The sequence below is a fragment of the Falco peregrinus genome, chromosome Z (genome assembly GCF_023634155.1).
Source record: "Falco peregrinus isolate bFalPer1 chromosome Z, bFalPer1.pri, whole genome shotgun sequence".
In the NCBI taxonomy this organism is placed as follows: domain Eukaryota; kingdom Metazoa; phylum Chordata; class Aves; order Falconiformes; family Falconidae; genus Falco; species Falco peregrinus.
The window spans coordinates 27,265,129-27,285,065 of record NC_073739.1 but is presented as its reverse complement, the minus strand read 5'-3'; the positions used below and the strand labels follow the sequence as shown (position 1 = coordinate 27,285,065).

Genomic DNA, 19,937 nt, shown 5'->3' with positions numbered 1-19,937 from the left:
CTGATTTCTGGAAAGGAAGATAGATTGATGACTTTTTGGACAGATTTCTGTTTGGAGCCAGTAGTCCTTATAGCTTATCCTAAACCACAACCTGAATGATATTTACTTCGTATTTTCCTTTGCAGGGACTAGATTGGTTATTTGTCTCACTGACCTCTTTCCCAGGGTCTATTTATGGCAAAGAGACAGGAAATAGTTCCTAGGAACATGGCAAGACACAAACCAGAGAGGAGCTAGGGCATTGTTGCAAACATGATCTTTTGTTAATTCTTATAATTTTATCAACTCTACCTTTGTTTTTTCTTCTTTGACCCACAAAATCACTAGTTATACATGCTTTTTAAACTACTCTTACATAGCAAGAAAGCAATGATAAACTGAAACTAGGAAATTCTGGCTTTGGCTGGCATTTTTAGTGGATTTGTACATCCCAGCATTTAATTAGCTGCATTCTTTACATGATGAATATTTGTAATGAGGAATTTTGGGAAACATGTTTGGAAACACTAATGCTTTCTTTATCCTTGTGCTTTCCTATTGATCCTAAACCACTGTTTGCTCTCTAGGAGCTATGTCCTCATGACAGAAGAATGCATGCTCCACAGACTTCAAACCCCTTATTGGCCCATTTGTTCCTGGGTCCCAGGAATTATATTCCTTCTTTTTAATGGGTTTGAGAGACATAGTATTTTTTTTATCATGAAGGCTGCAGCATGTTGTAAAGAAGTTAGCTGTCAGGTTCTGAAAGATCTGAGTGAACTTATGGCTAGATTGCTTTTGTTATTTTACTGGTCTCATGTTAAGCTGATAAAAGTTTCTCTGTCTGACTCTGAAGTCTTCACCATAGACATTTTGTGGTGACTTTGCAGTCACTTTACTGTGCTGAGCAGCAAAGGCTAGTTCTACAGGAGCAGACATTGGTAAAGAAAGGATCAGTGCTTGACTAAGCTGATGTGCTTTCAATACATCACTGTCTATCTCCACACAGTGTCCAGATAGCTTTCCTTTAGCAGAAAAACTGAGCACATTGGCAAAGAAGGAAATAGCATGTTTGAGAAGGTCCAGTGATCTGGACAATGGGGGATCAGAACTGTGGAGTGTATAGTGGAACTCCACTGTTGCTAAGTGTAAGCAAAAATATTATAAATAGTTATACCTCCACTGATCTCAGTAATTTACGCAAATCAGTGTTCTAACCCAATGGGGGAAAACTACTTTGGGGAGGAATTAGAGAAGACTGGGACCTAACAGAAGCACAGTATTACAGAAAGCTTTTCAGGGTAAAATACAGCTGTTGCTTTCAGAACGGTTGGCACGCAGGGAATCTACACCACCACAGCTCCCCAGGCATCACACTGCCAGCTCAGCACCCTGATGGGAGTGACGGAGGCTGGAGCGGAGTGGAGACCCCGCGATCAGGCTCTGCTGTGCTCCCTGCAGGAGTGGGAATTCGATGGCAGCACACAGCTGGTAAGCCGTGTAACAGTTGTCACATGAAGGATCTATGAGATGTCCACAGCTGACCCAGCCACTGTGGTGAAATGACTTTCCTCAGATGAAGTAATGTCATTGTAATACTAACGCACGGCTCCCTCCAAAAGTTACCTGCCTCCAAGGTACCACCACACCTCACTGGGCACATGATACCAGTCAGTAACAGCAACACGTATGGCTGGAGTCGCTCAAGCACCACCTAAATGTGAAGGAAATGGACTGGACTTGGGCTGAAATAAGTCCAAAGAGGGGGGAACTGCTGTCTAAACTCCTGAAATACCACAGCCTGATTCAGTATTTCTATAAAGTGGTTACAAATGAAGGGACTTCTAATCGAAGGAGTCTGCCATGGGAAGGATAGGAAACAAAAAATGGATGGTGAAAAGAACACCATTATCTTAAATTGTGCAGAAAGAAGCCTCCAAATAAGGAAGTTCTGGCTGCAAGAGTAGACAAGTTGATAAGCTGTGGCAGTCCACAGAAAGTCGGTTGAAAATAGGACAAAGGTAATAGTGGTGGTGAGAGATCATGACCTCCAACTCAAATAGCCCCACCACAAGAGAGCAAACCCCCACGTGGAGAGCATGCGTAGTTAGTGAAGAACTTCAGCAGTGCTGTTTGAGGGTGTGCACTAATTTACAGTAGAAGTGAGAAACTTGCAACCTGTTCTGTGTATGATAAATGAACATGCAATGTGCTATGAAGTATTAAAAGTGGACAACTGAGAGAAGTTAGGGGAGACTCCATCATGACTTCTGGGATCAGTCGACGGGCTGAACCTGTCTTCTCCCCCATCCGGACGCCTATTGGGTAAGAACTTTATTCTACGACTACCTTATGTTAGCTGCTATTGTGTTGTTTTAAGCTTGTTTTGCAGTCAGTGTATTATCAGCAGTGATCCTTGAACCTTGCTCTGTCACAAACCTGTATTTTGTAGAATAAAAATCTTCAGCTGAACTTCATTTTGTGCAAGGCTCCAGAGATTTGAGTAGTTGTTGTCAGGGATTTGACTCAGTGACTCTGTCAGGAGGGTCCCTGCCCAGGTTATCACCCTCCGATACGGTGGGCTGTCAGAATGCAGGGAGCGGGCAGAGTGGTTGGGCACAAGCGTCTCGTCTTTCATGGGAAACTGACAGCCTGATCAAATATAAAGGGTTAGAGGAAACTCCCCCTTTTTAATGTGACATCCAATGTGCCCAATATTTCTGTTACGAGGTGGCAAACATGGCTATGTCCACTGAGGTGAAAAATATGTTGAAGTTACATATATGGATGGTAGAGTCAAGGCCAGTGGTGGCACCTCTTTCAGGGAAAATGAAATGACCTTGTATTAAAGTGACTGAATCTGTTGCAACAGTGATCGCTTCACCAACATGTGACTGGACAGAGATGAGTCTAAACCAGCAGCAATGAGTTAATATGTAAAAATCTCTTTCTTAGTATAGGTAGGAAAAGGAAAGCTCAGGATGGATAATTTCTGCCTGTAAATACCAATGATAAGGAAATGTAGCTCCTTCTGTTTGTTGATATGGTCTAAAGCATGTGAAACACCCTTCCCTTTCTCCATGACAAAACATTATATGCACCCTTTCAGGCATAAATAAAAGGCCTGGTTGTCTTCTTACATAGGCGGAAATCAGGCGTGACTTCGCCAGAGTCACTGGAATTACATCAGTGTAAATTGTTGTTAACATCAGAATAATGACCTGAAAAATTATGACTCTTGTTAGTTCATTGGATACTGACGTGCAAATTGCTCTGAATTGTTTTTGTCTCCCTGAGTTATTCTTGCCTTCAATGAACAGTTTCAAAAAACATACTATATCCACCAAGTGGAAAAACCTTTCCTCCTGAGAGAGGCAAGACCTGGAACATAATGTTTCTAACTTCATAATGCTGCTGACATGTTACGTAAATACTGTGTTAAACTCAGAATATAGTTTGAGATTCCCTTAGAAAAGAAAGTGGTATGAGCACCATCTGTGTGCATTGTTCTTCTTATGCCCTGATAGAATTCACACCCAAAAAAAAAAAAGTGCCGACATGTCCATTTGAGCTCCCTTTTACTTCATTTGTGCATTGGATCTTTAAGTAGTGAAGAAGCATATTTGTATGTAAGATCTGTCTTTCTGTTTTACTAAATGACACTGCAGGGTACACTGTGGGCACACAAGGCAGTGAAAAAGGTCCTTGTGCTTTCTGTTGCTAAGATAGTACTGCAGTATTTCAGTATATTCTTTGGAGTCCAGAGACAGAGAGAGAGCAGCTAGCAAAAATATAGTATGAAATAATTTAAAAAGTGGTTGAATGGCACTAGTCTTGGATACTGCAAGAAAATAAGTAATATTTATTACTATAAAATGTTTATGCAGTGCTTTAAATTTATTTACTCTTCTTAGGCCAAAACAAATGCATGCTTTTAGTGGCTAAACATCCTACTATCAAAACATAAGGTTTGTATAATTCAATAATATATTGATAATTAATTATTAATTAATGTAAGATTATGGGGCACCTTCTAATCCTCAATCCAATTTATCTAACACTCTTTGTCTTCAGAGGTACTGGAAAGATTGGAAAGTGGAGAGTGTTCAAAAGACATAACTAGTTTTTTGTTTACATTTCAGGAATTTGGTGAAAGACTTGACTGGGATAAAATAAAAACGTCTCTCCAAACAAAACTTCCTATCCTTTGTATCCTTTTTAGTGTTTGATTTGTTTGTTTATTTGTTTTTGTTTTTAGACCAGGACAGGCAGTGTTGAAATAATGACCATGGAAAGCCAGACTGCTTTGTTGTATACCCAGTGGTTCTACAACACAGCCCTGATTAGATGGTTAGTATGTATGTCATGGCACATGCAGGGAAATAAGCCTCCTAGATTTTCTGCTGGAAATGTCAGGTGGCTACAGAATCGTAGAAAAGCAAGCTCTTTCTATGATTTTTCATTACTTTTCACAAAATGTTTTTTTCCCATAGAAGTGCTTGGTTTTGATCAGGAAGGTTAAATGCTAAAAACTTAATTAATTTCAGTTTGGATATGAAACTGTGCAGTGCCTCATGTGAATACATTTCTTCATCTTAACAGTATTGTCCATGAAAAACTATGCTTAGGATCACCAGGAGGAGGGATCAGAATGCATTGTTGTTAAATTGCATCAAGATCTTTCAGGTAAAAATAATTTGGTTTCTAGTTTCTAGTCTTCTTTTACTAAAAAGGAGAAATTTTCAAGTGAGGATTTTACTGGAGTGGCTCTACTATTCATGGGAAAATGACCAAACAGGCTAATATATATGAGCAAAAAATGAAATACAGAGATGGGAGATTGATGTACGAAATGGAGATGACAGTAGGGAAAAATCAATCTGAAGGTTCATTCATGATCAGGAGCAAAGCTACTAGTATCAGCTTCCCTATTGTTTTCTGTTGTTTGAACTTCCTTGACACCATCTTGTTGTCTACATTGTATCCATGTTTATTGCAAAATTGTGCTGGTATGTCTACATATGTATGTGTATACATGTACATCTACATCCTTCATATGCTGAGTTGACCAAAAGGTGTGTGACCCTGCTAGCAAAGGTAAAAACTATTTACAGGGCAAGGACTTGGTGCTATGCTTAGGTTTTCATGTGTTTTTTGAATAAGGGTGGACACGGGTGTATTTCACTGGTATGTGTTCAACTTGTGTGTTAGAGACAAACCCATTTCTACCTGTTTCTAGCCAGGTGATATTTCCACTGGTGCCTTTCCTAGGTTAGCTAGGAGATACCCTGGAAGCTGCATGGGCTGCTTCTAGTGATAAATCCCTCACCAAGGCAAATTTTCTCAGCTTCATTAAGTTTTCTTGAAATCAGGTTAAAATGTATGCTAAGTGAACCTTTTCTACAAGCTGTAAAATGTTTTACCCTAAAAAGCCCTGAACAGACTACAGTCTTGGAAATCAACCTGATTTTATAGATGTAAATTTATCAGTGAATAACTTCATCATGAAACTACACAGGGGAAGGGATTAGTAACTTGTAATTACATGCAGCACCTGCTGACTCACAGACTACAGTAAAACACGATTGTAGGGCAGGTGAACTCACCGGCTCCGCTGTGGCTGGGGCTGTGAGCCGTGCCCACTGCCTGCTGCTGCCGTCTGTGCCCCCCACACCTAGAGATACTCACTTGAATAACTCAAGGGATTTTTTTTCCCTCTTTTTTAGTATCTTGTCTTTATTTATTAGTTTATTTAGTGGTGAGTAACTGAGAATACTGAAAAGTTTGTAGCTGAGGTAACTGTGAAGCCACTGATTTAGGGCCACTAAGACTCACTATACAACTAGAGGGCTGTAAATTATGCCATACCAAAATGGAGCCTCAGGATAAAGCCTAGTAAAGTATTTCTCTTCATGAAGTACCTGTTTTACTCCTTTTTTGGATGTCTACTGTTAGATGAAGTCAAAGAAGTAGTAAGTACTATACAGGTTCCTGCTCACATGACAGTGAATGAAGCGCTAAGCAATGCTACTCTGAAGAAACTGAGCCTTCCCAGTACTCTGTGCAGGTCTATAGCTTATTCACACACACAAAGAAATATCATGGTCATACCTGTTTAAGAAAATATATATAATGGTAGACGGAATACAGAGCTCCTACACATCTAAAGCTACTTCATCTCATCAAAAACCTCCTAGAGCCTATTCAGTTCATAGACTTCTTGATGATCAGAACTAAGAGATTAAATGTAAATCCATAAAAGCCTGACAGGGTCTATGCCTATGACTAGGATATAGGAAGGCAGAACTACTCAACAAGCCTCTTTTATATACTGCATACAAAAACATCTTCAGTGCTGCTGTTATTCTGTAAATACAAGTCAAGATAACGATCTGAAAATCTTGAGCACAGCAGTGCTGCACTTAACGGTTCAGGACACAGGTTGTTTCCTCACCAGCCTCTATCCTTACCTTCTTGTGTTTGTAATAATGCAGGTAGCCATTATGTTTCAGCACAAACCACCTCTTTCTCCAGCCCTTCAGTATCGCTGACTGTGTTCGTTTATGCAAATATCCTCTGCAGGTAGGTCTGGGGGTGTTGGGGTAACGGCTGATATCTGATCCCACCACCATAGTCAGGATATCAGGACCTAAAATATTACATAAAGAATGTGAAAACATAGGTCAAAACAATAGTCCAGTCTGTCAATATTTTTGGATACCCCTATAGGGTAGGGAGGAGGAAGGCAGTATCCTGTCCTGTGCCCTTCTCCCAGTGTAGCTTCTGGAAGCAGCAAGGAGCAAAGCAGCCTAGGAAATGATGAATTATATCAAGTGATATCTGGCCTTCTTTCAACAGAAATTCAGGAATGAAACTAATTTTTTGTTAAGGACTAGTAATGGAGCCAGCTTTCTGAAGATACCTCTTAAAACAGTTTTTGTGACCCACCTTTGCATAGGTGCTTGCATATTTTATCAGTTTAGAGAAGTGGTTGGATTTCATTGCTCAAATGTGCGTACATAAATTGGAGTTTGTACAAAAGTTGCTGAGAATGCTCTTAGGGGCACCTTCAGCCTCTGTTATCTTACTCATGCTCTTGAAAGTTCTTTCTTTTCTATGTCTTCAAGTCTACTAACATTTTCTGCTAACTGTACCCCTCACTAAGGGGGACTTGCTGTTGGAGGCTAACCTATTGTGGTGGTGCCTCTTGTCCCCTCCCCTGGGACACTCTATGATCTCAGGAACTGACATTACGTCTTCACTTCTGTGTAGTGAGTTGGGTGGTTAAACATCCCATGACCACACTAGCAACAACTCTTGCATGACTGAGGTGGGAAACTGCAGTGGCTGTACTAGCAGCTTTCCTTATCTGAGCACCACCACCACCTGACAGCCATGAACATCCCTAAACAAGCCTGGGAACACTCTTCATTGCGACTCTGAGTAGTACGATACCACCACCACCAGTGGAATTTTTAAAAATTTCCATTAATTACTGAATCTGATATCAGCCAGGATGGCTAAAGCCAATAATCTCCAAACCTATAAACAGTGGGGCTAAGTGAGGCCATTTGAGCTCTTCTGGACTACAGTGTGAGGTGAAGAGCATCTCCCCCTGAGTAGGGTGCCTCTCAGAGCCTGCAAACTCCCAAGTCTGCGATACCAAGGGTACCATTGCTGAAACCTGACAATGGGGCCTGGGCTGATTTTCCGGCTTCTCAGGGCTCAACCCTTCACGCGATGAGAAATGCAAAAGCATTCAATGTCAGTATTTCACTGAACTTGAGGGGAACTTTTAACAGGTATACCTTTGTACATGTATCTATACTTCTGTTCCTTTGTGTCTGTGTCTGTGTTCCTGTGTGTGAATTGATTTTATAACTTCATAATAAGTATAGTACAAGTATTAACATTTTTAATTAATAGTTAAGCCACTTTTATAATTTAAGTAAATCGTATTTGAATTACCTTGTAAATGATAAATTCGTCAATGACTAAGTGCTGCTAAAATCCTATGATCAGCCTTAAACTGGATACTCCTTACATCATTTAGAAACTAACTATTGATCAGGTCCAAGACTAGGATTGGATCTAGCCACACCTAAACTCTATGAAGAGTTTAGAAAGCAAGAGGGTCCACTCTGAACCTTGGACTCAATGGGAGGGTCTCCCTAACTCTTTTACATTTTTAGTCTCTGTGTAAATCATTCCAGCTTAATTTTAATATTATTTTTCTTTGTGTGATTTATCTGTGTAGTAAGTAATAGATAACCTTGGCATTGAACTTTTTGAAGTTGCACTCTAATGAATTCCTATTAAAACTTTTTTGCTCATACCTTTGATGGTGACTCTTTGAGTGACTTAACCTAAACCACTCATTTGTGACACCTGTGCTGAAGTGCCTACTTACCATTTGCAAAAGCTAAGTGCTCAAAGGATGTTAGGTTGTAAGATTGTTTAGAAATGTGTTATTGTCATCAACAATGAGGTACAATTTCATAAAATTCACTTATGTTATCTATCAATACATCTATGGTTTTGACACTAAAGGCCTGAAATTCTGATTATATCAGATACATCAGAGTAGATGGCAACACCTTAAAGAGGACTGAGAAATGTGACTGTGACACATTCTTATTTGCAAAACATTTGCTGGATTACTCTTTTGGGGACATTTGGCTTTGGGAATGCTGTCAGTGTGCCAAGATTTAGGCCAGGGGGTGTTCTCTGAGGAGTTAAAATACTCAGTAATCAAGGATTTATCTGCTAAAAGACTCGACATACTCAAATATAACAGCGTGAATGGCACCTCTATAATTAAAGAACTTGGTATGTGTCAAGTTAAATTTGTTACAGCCTTGAAAAAGCATTTTAATTTATTGAATTTCCCGTGAGCCCTTGTCAAAACCATATTTGGGATAAATGAAAGAAAGGCAGTAGATTAACTTTCAGCATGCAAACATGGGTATCTTTGGGCTTTAGTCATCACAGTTCTAGGAAGAATATGCATGATTAATATTGCTGACTCCTTGTTACTGTGGTGCTGCAACAGGATGCCTCATGAAGTAACCTGTCTGCTCTCCTGATCAGACTTCAGGTCTTGGTGACACAGAAATAACTACTGGGTGCACTGAACCGAGCTGTGAATTCTTTCCCTGAGGAAGCATAAGGCATAAATAAGGTATTGGTGTCTCTGCAGTTGCTTTCAGAACTTTCTCAGTCACTTTCTTTAGGGAAGGAGAGCCAAAAGCCTTACTGTCATGTGTGCACTTTGGGAAATACTTTGTATGTCCTTTTTCTTCTGTGTTCCTAGCAAGATCTAGATAAAAAAGTGATTTAGGCAATACTACTGTTTTAAATACTAATGCATTAAACAATTAAGATTTCTATTGCATCTGCCACCCAACTTGTCTGGATGTATTTGGAGCATTGCACAGCAATCCTGACCATCTGAATAATTTATTGTGATCTCACACTTACCTTTCCTTGCCAGATTGGCAGCTTCTGAATGTGGCATGCTGGTGACATCAGTTCCATTGACTGCTATCAGGATATCCCCAACCTGAAGCCCTGCTTCTTCAGCTGCACTGTCTGGAATTAAAATAAACCAAATACTTTATTCAGAGTTAAGACATCAAACATGCCTATGTGATCAAACTCTTCTAGTAAAGCAGGTATCTGTCTAACCAGTCAAGAATTATGATTTGGGGCCTTTGTGATGTCAGCTTAGAAGTAGAGCAAGTTTTTCTGAGCAACTTGTTAGCTGTCTGTAAGTGAAACTTCAGGATTTAGATACTGATTCAACACTATATAATCACTGACAGCGGAGAAATTTCATTAAAAACACTTTAAGATGCAAATAGGCATTTCAGTATCTAAGCGTTTTGGCCTAAAGTACAAACAAAGACCTGGTGCAATGTTTACTAAAGTCAGTAGAAAAAACATCTATTCTTCTGGTGAGCTTCAGATTTAAAACCAAAAGCCTGCTTTCTCTGCTGATATTTCTACTGCTGGTTAAAAGAATTTGGCTATAGTATTTTATGGGGTTTGTCTTTAGGAGGAAATAACATAGTAAGTTAACAAAGGGTCAATGAAGGAGGGACTGAATCAGATTTGTTAATATATCAACCTTTTGTTTATTTGCTAACTGTTGCAAAGCACGTGCAGTCCTATAGGGCTCAGGCAGATGCCAGTGAGGAATGGAGGCAAATCAGGGAAGTGACACATATGGTCCATTCATGGGCATCAATATGCAGTTACTTAAATCCCAGTTACAAATTTCTTGGAGTTTTTTCCTTCTCCTTTAGAATTAAGCATTCCTAATGCACTGTGAAAAAATTGGTTTTGGAAAATACTGTTCCATGTCCATACTATTTCATGTATATTTTTAAAGATTTTGTACCCTATCATGTAGTAAATGTGATCATTCAGTGTATTTCCGAGGATGCTTAGAAGTTGTAGGGAAAAGATTTGTAAAAGCTTAATAATAAATAGGCACAAAAAAGCCATGGTTCACTCTGATCTTTATTACAAATCATTCACAAATGCCAGCACATTTTGGTTTGCACTGGCTTTCAGGATCTCATACAAGAATTTATGATCATAAGCAGTCTCCAAAATATTAATAATGTCTCAGAGTGCAAACAAAAAAGGGATACAAATGCAATTTTAAAATTTGTTTTAATGAAATTAGTCATATTTTGAGAAAACAGAATTTTACTAGAAGTTTGCCTGTAAAAAAGAATTTTTTTTTTTGTGGTTGCTTTTTTAAAGCAACTGCGTTTGAAAACAAGACATACAAATAAACAAGAGAAGTGATATACAATGTGAGTAGCTATGTTTAATTTTCATTAGTAAGTTACAGAGTTAAATTGGTATGAATTAGGGCTCATGTTGCATAAATGATCTATGGTTTATTTATATTTAGCTAAAAAACTTTCCCACGTTCTAATTTGAAAAACATCTTTAGAGGTTATCTTCTTTGATGAAAGAACTCTAAAGGAATCTGTATGTTTACAGATGGGAAACCATCTGAAACTTTTAATGCTAGAAAGAAGAAACATTTTATTGCAACAGAGATAATTTCATATCAACAGGTACAGGAATTTCCAGCAATTTGATAAAACCAGCTAGTTGTCCAAGCACAGACACATGGACACAGTTGTGCTATTTGGACAAATGATGGCTGAGCCCAGTAATGTTCTTTTCCTTAAAATAATCAGCAACGAAAAATACTAATCTTTAACCTTGTAGTCAAAAGTTACATTCTAATAAGATGAGCAGAACAATTTTTTTCATTCAAAATTACTTTCTCAGATTCACAGTAAATCATTTTTCACAGAAGTTATACTGTGAAGATTATTAGGCACAAGGAGTACAAAAAAATGTTCTGGAACAAAACTAGGTAGCTGTTTCAGGATGAAGAACATTACACAGCCACTTTAGCCACAATTTAATGTTACTAATTCTTTTGTAAGTATTTTTATAGTATTTTTTCTTTCATATATATATAAAAAATATATCTTTTTATAGTATTCTGCAGGCAAAGTTTTTTAAATATACATTATTGGCAAAGCTTCAATTGATAATGGAAATTCCTAATTATATTCAGACATGTAAAAATAAAATGATGTCTAGGATCCCATGTCAAAAATTGTTTATTTTCATGTAGTTTACATAGAATCATAGAATGATAGAATTATTTAGGTTGGAAAAGACCTTTGAGATCATCAAGTCCAACATTAACGGAGGACTGTCAAGCCCATCACTAAACCATGTCCCCAGGCACTGCATCTATGCATTTCTTAAATACCTCCAGGGATGGTGATTCCACAACCTCCTTGGGCAGCCTGTTCCAATGCTTCACCACCCTTTCTCCAATCTAAGCCTTGAGGTAACTTGAAAATGTTTCATCTTGTCCTGTCACTTGTCTTGGAGAAGAGACCTACACCCACCTGCTTACAGCCTCCTCTCAGGTTGCTGTAGAAAACAATAAGGTCTCCCTCAAGCCTAGCTCCTCTCCAGACAAAACAACCCCAGTTCCCTCAGCTGCTCCTCATAAGACTTGTGCTCCAGACCCTTCACCACCTTCTTTGTCCATCTCTGGACATGCTCCAGCACCTCTACAACCCTCTTGATCTGAGGGGCCTGAAACTGAACACAGGGTTCGAGGAGCGGCCTCACCAGTGCCCAGGGCAGGGGGACGATCACTGCCCTGGTCCTGCTGGCCACACTGCTGGGGACACAGGCCAGGGTGCTGCTGGCCGCCTGGGCCCCCTGGGCACACTGCTGGCTCCTGCCCAGCCGGCTGTCACCCAGCACCCCCAGGCCCTTTCCCACCAGGCCCTTTCCAGCCGCTCTGCCCCAGCCTGTAGCGCTGCGTGGGGCTGGTGTGACCCAAGGGCAGGACCCGGCACTGAGCCCTGCTGAACCTCTTACAACTGGCCTTGGCCCATTGCTACAGCCAGTCCAGATCCCTCTGCAGAGCCAGCCTGCCCTCAGGCAGATCAACTCACCTCCCAGCTTGGTGTGGTCAGCAAACTCACTGAGGGTGCACTTGATCCCCTCATCCAGATCATCAATAAAGACATATTAAACAGAACTGGCCCCAGTACTGAGCCCTGGGGAACTCCACTTGTGACTGGTCACCAACTGGATGTGACTCCATTCACCACCACTCTTTGGACTTGGCCGTCCTGCCAGCATTTTACCCAGCATAAAGTATACCCATCTAAGCCACCATGGGAGATGGTGTCAAAGGGTTTGCTAAGGTCGAGATATACAACATCCATAGCGTTTTCCTCATCTTCTATGTGGGTCATCTTGTCATAGAAGATCAGGTTTGTCAAGCTCAACCTGCCTTTCATAAACCCATGTTGGCTGGGCCTGATTCCCTGGTTGTCCTGTGTGTGCAGCATGAAGGTGCTCAGGATGATCTGCTCCATAACCTTTCCTGGTATCGACGTCAAGCTGACAGGCCTGCAGTTCCCCAGATCCTCCTTCCTGCCCCTCTTGTAGATAGGCATCACACTGGCTAGCCTCCAGTCTTCTGGGACCTCTCCAGTTAGCCAGCATTGTTGAAAACTGATGGAAAGTGGCTTGGAGAGCTCCTCCATCAGGTCCTTCAGTACCTTCAGTACCCCCAGTCCCTCAGTACTGTTCGACTCCATAGACTTGTGTGTGTCTAGGTGGAGCAGCAGGTCACTAACTGTTTCGTCCTGGACTGTGGGGACTTCATTCTTCTCCTCCTCATCCCTGTCTTCCAGCTCAGGGCACTAAGTACCCTGAAATTAACTGCTCTTACTATTAAAGACTGAGGCAAAGAAGGCATTAAGTACCTCAGCCTGTTCCTCATCCCTTGTGGCAGTGTTCCCCACCACATCCAATAAAGGATGCAGGTTATCCTTGGCCCTCCTTTTATTTCTAATGTATTTGTTAAAACTTTTATTATCTTTTATGGCAGTGGCCAGCCCAAATTCTAGCTGGGCTTTCGTCTCTTTGACAACATCCTTGTGGTCCTCCAGGGCTGCCTGCCCCTTCTTCCAAAGGTGGGAAACTCTCCTTTTTCCCCTGAGTTCCAGCCAAAGCTCTCTGTTCAGCCAGGCCAGTCTCTTCTCCTCCATGGGCTCATCTTTTGGCACATGGGGACGGCCTGCTCCTGTGCCTTTGAGACTGCCTTCTTGAAGAATTTCCAGCCTTTCTGCACCCCTTTGGCCCTCCAAGACTGTCTGCCAAGGGACTCTGTCAACCAGGCTCTTAAATAGGCCAAAGTCAGCACTCTGGAAGGTCAACATAGCGGTTCTACTGACCCCCCTCCTTACTTCTCCAGGAATCAAAAAATCTATCATCTCATGATCGCTCTGCCCAAGACGTCCTCTGACCACCATGTCACCCACCAGTCCTTCCCTGTTTGTAAGCACCAGGCCCAGTGGGGCATCTCCTGTGGTTGGGGCACTGACCAGCTGTGTCGGGAAGCTGTCTCCCACACACTCCAGAAACCTCCTAGACTGTTCCCTCTCCACTGTGTTCTATTTCCAGGAGATATCCAGTATGTTGAAGTCCCCCATGAGAACAAGGGCTAGCAATTTTAACAGTAAAAGATTACAAGATCCTTTGATGAACAATAGGTATAGCTATACAGAAAGTAAAGGAATCACTTCCAACATTTGCTCTTATTTCTTTTGAATAGGTCTGTCCTTTGCCTGAGTTCTTCTTTTAGACTGAAGGCTTTATTTTTAGTGCTTAATAAGTAGAACATTTGCTCTGAGGCCACAAGTTAGAACTACTTTTAGAACTGAACAGCAGTATCATGTAAAAAGCATGACTGAAGTATAAATCTATGTTCAGATCTTAAGGGAATTCATGGGTTTCTAATACCAGTCTCAGTAATGCAAGTGTAAGGAAGGTGTTGACCTTTTCAGGTATGTAATTTTTTTTTTTCTCTGCATGTTGCTCCCTTACTCAGATTTCTGGCTTTTCTGATCTTCTCTAGTGGAGTTTAATGATGACCCTATTTAGTAGCTCAGAAGTCAGATTTTAAAACGATGGGTTCAGCTAACAGATTCATAGACCTCTGAATTCACAGCCTTTCCCAGCATTGTCAGGAAGCTGGACCAGATAATACGTAAGGCTGGTAAGGTAACAGACGTATTCTTAGATGCCTTGCTAGAGGACATGCACTGGCATACTTGGTCTAGGATGAGATTTTTCATTATATCTGCCTTTGGTAGTAGAAATCTGTCAGAGACTCCTGTATCTTATGCTCCTTCTCTAATTCTGCTGTGTCCATCCTAAGATACAGACAGCAGTACAGCAACCAGTACTCTAGATTTGGGTGAACTAAGCTTTTAGGTAGCAGCAAAATGACTCTGGCTGCCTGTGTCTCATTCTTACTGCTATCACTGATGGAGCAAGCTTTCAGCCAGATTTCTAAGCTGCTACTGCACACAGAGTTGATGATTTCAAAGGCCCTTCAGTGGCGACTCCCAAGATCTCATTTCTGAGCATAAATGCCAATACCATGTTCCCCATCATGTAGGCATGGTATAATTTCTCTCTAGAGGCATTATCTTACACTTCATCTTTGTTGAAATTCATCTGCCATTTTTTTGCTCATTCACTCAGTTATATGAGTTTCTTCTAGAGTTCCTCACAATCATTGAAATATCCTGCAGAAGTTAACAGCACACTGTTGAGATTTATAGGTGGCTCAATGGAAGCCCATCCAAGCAGAAGTGTCCCTGGCTAATAAGACTTTAGGAAATGTTGTTATGAGGATCACTGCATCCTCCATTTCATTCTTAAAGGCCTGTTGTCATTATGGATATCAGTCTCCAGAAGTTCTAGACTTCACATTTGGAGAGAGACTGGATGTAGGCACTTGCAGGAGGTATCAACTGGCTTCGAAGGACACAGAACAGTGAAGTCCACAGTTTACTTACAGGCATAATGGGGCCCTAAGGTAGTTTGTCATGGGCAATTCAAACACATGTTATTAAACACTTTACACAGACTAATTATGGAAATTATTTATGTACATCTATATTATATATTATTATTGAAAGATGTTATATATTATGTAGATAATATTTACTAATATTATACTATTAGTATATTAATATTAGTAAATATTATATATTTATTTTTATACATTTTCATAAGAAAAGTTAACTTGTACAAATATAACTTACTTGTGTCAACTTCAGTCACAAGGATAGGCTTTGAGAACTGGATCCTGAAACCCCAAGGGTAATTGCCAGTTCCTTTAGCAATCTTCACTGTTCTTTCACGAACTGCAGAATGGGAAAAAAGACATACCTTTTTCTCTACAAGTTAAGTTCAATTTAAAAAGCAGCAGCTTTTAAAACTCTTTATCTATAGACACTGACAGTTACTGATTCTGCAAAAGACTGGGATGTTTTCAGTACCAATCCTAGCTATTTGGTGCTGCTCCACTGCCACTGTGTATCCTGCTCATGCCACGATTGATCAAGTACGATTCATGTTAGGGAAAAGACAGAGAGCATCTATGAAGTGTACTATCATCAGAAGTTTAAGTGCCTGTATTTTGTAATGAAGAGGTGGAGAATCATTGAGATATTCCACTCTATTGACAGTTTTCTGTCAATAAATGTGCTCAAGAAAAGTGCTCCTGTGCTCTGTGTCAAACTTCTAAGCTGCAAATGCAAAATACACTCTAAATTATCAAATGAGCTTAAATCTGGTTTTTGCAGTTTCATTCTTTTTATGTTTTAGAAGGTCTCTAACTTTTGGATAACAGTTGTTTCTTTCCCTTCATCTACACTTCCCTGTCCACTCTCCACTCCCACTGCCTCCCAGCTCTCTAGTCTAACCCCCAGCCACACTGCCATCTCCTGCCACTAGTGGCTGTTCCCACGTGAAGTGTCTTAAGTCAGCACAAGTTAATCAGCCTCAGTAAAAAGCAATATCAGGGTCTAACTGACTGCTTTGAACCTTCTCTCAGAGTCTAGTATTATGTGTGTCAAATGATCTGGCTTGTTAGTAAATCTTATACTCATGAAGGATTTAAGTGTAAATTTGAATTCTCAGTGTCTGATTTTTATAATTTGACTGCCTTACTGTGTTTGTTTAATGGAGGCCAATTTAATAATAATTTATGACAGCTGTTTTGTCTTCAAATTGTGTAATATTTGGAAGGTAGAAATTACTTTAAAGGTTACTTCACTAGCAGGCCAATTGATGTTACCTGTCTTTTTAAAAGAGCATAGATACTTCAATACCCACTTTAATTATCTTCCTGAACTTCTGAACTGTCCCCTGGGAAAAGAGACAACCAAAATGGCTCTGCAGAATATTCTCACATATTTTAAGGGAGATTTTTCATATCTGGAGATGTATAGAGGACATTTGTTTTCTTTTACATTGTGAATGATTTATGAGCTCCAGCAAAGAACTATCACATAGAAGGCTACATAGGTGTTCCAGTTTGTCTTAGTTCTTTGAACTGTGCTACTTTTCAGTAATTTAACATTTGAAGAGTGAAGGAGGACATCCTATCCCCCTGCAAAAGTTATTCATCATATGTGTTTGCATGACAAGGTTTAAACTACAAACAGAACAACGCTTCATACAGCAAATGGTTCTTTCTGAATCTACTATATTTGAAAGTTTGATGGAGATCAGATTTTATGATTATTATAACACTTTATGTCTGTAAATAGTTCTCTATGATTTTTTCATGCTTGAAGAAGTTATGAAATTACATTGCTTCTGCCCTTATCCTGTAGCAAGAGAAAAGGTTTAATTATGACCTTTTACCAGTATCAGTTTTGTCAAGTAATTATGACATTTTGCGAGACAGTAGCTAAATAAGAACTACTTTACGTTTTTTTATAACCTCTGTCTTCAGTGTGAATGTCTTCTCCAAAATGTTGACCCCTGGAATCTTCAGAGTGCCCCAAATAAATAAATTTTAATGACATTTATTACCTGTTGCTTTAGCTAACTTACTTGCCACTGGTCTAGGCCTTTTGCTGAGACATCTAGGACTATTATCCGGAGAGACATCATCTCCTCTGAAAACCCAGGAAGCAGAATGAAAGATTTCTGTATAAAAACCTCTGTCCTCATTTTCAGAATGTAGTCCCAGCTCTACTGACCGAGCGTCCTCTGAATTTACTGTCATGATGATAAAACAGGTAAAAGTAATGTCAGTAGGGAAAATGCATGAAGAATAACAGACCCCAGCCAGTCAGCATGAAAGAAGTGCCACAAGCTTCTTAATTAACTGTTTGTAATATCTGTTCTTAGTTCTGCAATTTTGCTGGTGTTAAAAGGGCAGTTTGCAAACACATCCAAATATGAGAACACAATATTGGATGCTATTGGATGTTGAATTTGCATGCCAAGTGAAGTCTTAATGCAAATGGTCAAAACAGGAGCTGCACCTCTTTAAAAGAAGTCTGGCTTTAGGCAATTGTTAACCTTTCCTGTGCAGCCTATTTGATTAGGAAACCAAACACATTTTCTAGAAATTGAGTATGAGTTCAGTGCGTATGGAAAGACAAAAGGGAAGCTGAAAAGTAACTGGCACAACTGAGGTAATGATGACCATATTTGCTCTTCGCTTAATTTTAGCTTTTCCAGATGTGTATATTTAGTTTTATTAAAAAGGAGGTGAGGAAAGAATAGTTTTGGGTGTTTGTTTTGTTTTGGCTTGGTTTTAAATATAGAACTTCTGGCTTGTCCTAGGCTCCTGAATATTTGTATGATGTTACATGTGTTATGAAGATTTTGAGATTTACATTTTATATTAATGTACAATTATGGTGTTTTGCACTCAGTCCACTGACTCAAACCATGCCACATAACATGGAGTTGGAGGAGAGCTCTAATTCTCTGCTAAAGGAAAAAGCAGTAACATTCAGGTTGTCAAGGAGATGGGGCATCAGGCCGCTGATCGTGTGACAGGCAGGCTGCAAACAGCAGTTACTGTGGAGAAAAAGGCTATGCAATGGTATGTCAATTTCTGAAGCAGACCAGGAGACAAAACTTCAAAGTTAAAACTGTGGATGGTGAAAGATATATAAAAGTATAGACCATCAGAGACTGTGCTGACAGATAGACTGAAAAAATGCTTTAGTATAAAGCATTGTCTGAGAAGGAAAAATAAAATCATGTTTCTTTCAGTACAAAATGCCTGGTATAACGCAGCTAGATTTAATGAAGCTGGAGAAAGGATCTGTTTGCTTTGTTTATTCTGTGCTTGATGTGGCAACTATGCAGAATGATTTTCAGTTTAAAAACAGATACAATAAAAATTAACCTTTATTTAGCTTTGTTCTAGAAGTTACTTCCTGATTTCATCTAAATGGTGGTCTTTATTCACTTTTACAGTTTGTTTAATGGTGTCTATTTAGACAAAAGCTCCACATCCACTGGCTTCTCACTTACTGTGCAGGCAGTATGAGGTAACATGATTAACTGCATAAAAAATACTAGTAAATAAACAAAAATGAAGACATAAATAAATTCTACTGGACTGCTATGTTTAAAGCACATCTTAGCATGCTACCATGAACCTAGACAACCTAGACTAACACCAAACAATTCATTACAGCACAGTATTTTGCTGGTTTAATATTGAATTGTTATAACTGTAGTACAGCCTAAAATGTGACAAATAGGCAAAACCAGAGAAATAAATGCTGCCATGCTAGCATTATGGAGTTACGCCAAGACATTTCTTGAATGTCTTCACCTTTCCCCTCCTTGAGCTTTCGGCACAAATGTCAAACTGAGCAGTTTTTGAGTGTCAGGAACAAGCTGCAATTAGCTGCTTCTCAGCTCCTGGAAGTAAGCATGTAAGGAGCTGCTGCTTCCAAGTATTGATTAGAGCTGTCCCCAAGTCTGCAAACAACAGGGAACAGCCTAGCTACCAAAAGAAAAGGGACTGAAGTCTCAGGCCTGTAGCATACTATTCAAAATACTAGGATTTGTGACAGAATTTCCTGCTTTCTCACCTTTTCTGGAGGCAACTTCATGTTCATGCTATGTGCTACCAAAAGCTTTGTCACAAAGAAAGCAATTCTACATCTTGCAGCTTGGTCTTTTTTGATTAATTTGTTTGGTTTGGTGGCTTTAAAAATTTATTTATTTATCTATTGTATATGTTCTCTACGAAACCAGCATGTGCCTGATAAAGTAAAAATTATTGTCGAGCTTTATATTCAAAAGACATCACTGTTGAAATCAATGAACAATTTATCTTGGTGTATGTATCTCCTGACAGGTTTGGTTTTTGAGCTCTGGTGGTTTGACACAGTGGCTTTCTAAGGTCCTTGCTGTGGACTTAGGATAGTGCTACAAATAAATAGCTTTTTCATTTTCATGTGAAATGACAGTCATCCGTGCTGTTTTTAACAAGCATTAGAAACTTTGGGATTGACTCAGCTATGTGAACACAGGTGTCTAGTACC

General features: G+C 39.7%; 1 protein-coding gene across 2 annotated transcripts in view; it reads right to left on the bottom strand.

The window, feature by feature from the left end:
* The window catches only part of LOC101918407 (uncharacterized), a 50,761-nt gene that overhangs the window by 14,423 nt on the left and 16,401 nt on the right, over positions 1-19,937 (bottom strand). For both annotated transcript variants that reach the window (XM_027791201.2, XM_027791202.2), the window contains exons 5-8: positions 17,470-17,637; positions 15,669-15,770; positions 9,460-9,570; positions 6,450-6,628 (exon numbers count right to left, since the gene is read on the bottom strand). In XM_027791201.2, the coding sequence (XP_027647002.1) occupies positions 6,450-6,628; positions 9,460-9,570; positions 15,669-15,770; positions 17,470-17,637 (560 nt within the window). The remainder of the gene's footprint in view (positions 1-6,449; positions 6,629-9,459; positions 9,571-15,668; positions 15,771-17,469; positions 17,638-19,937) is intronic.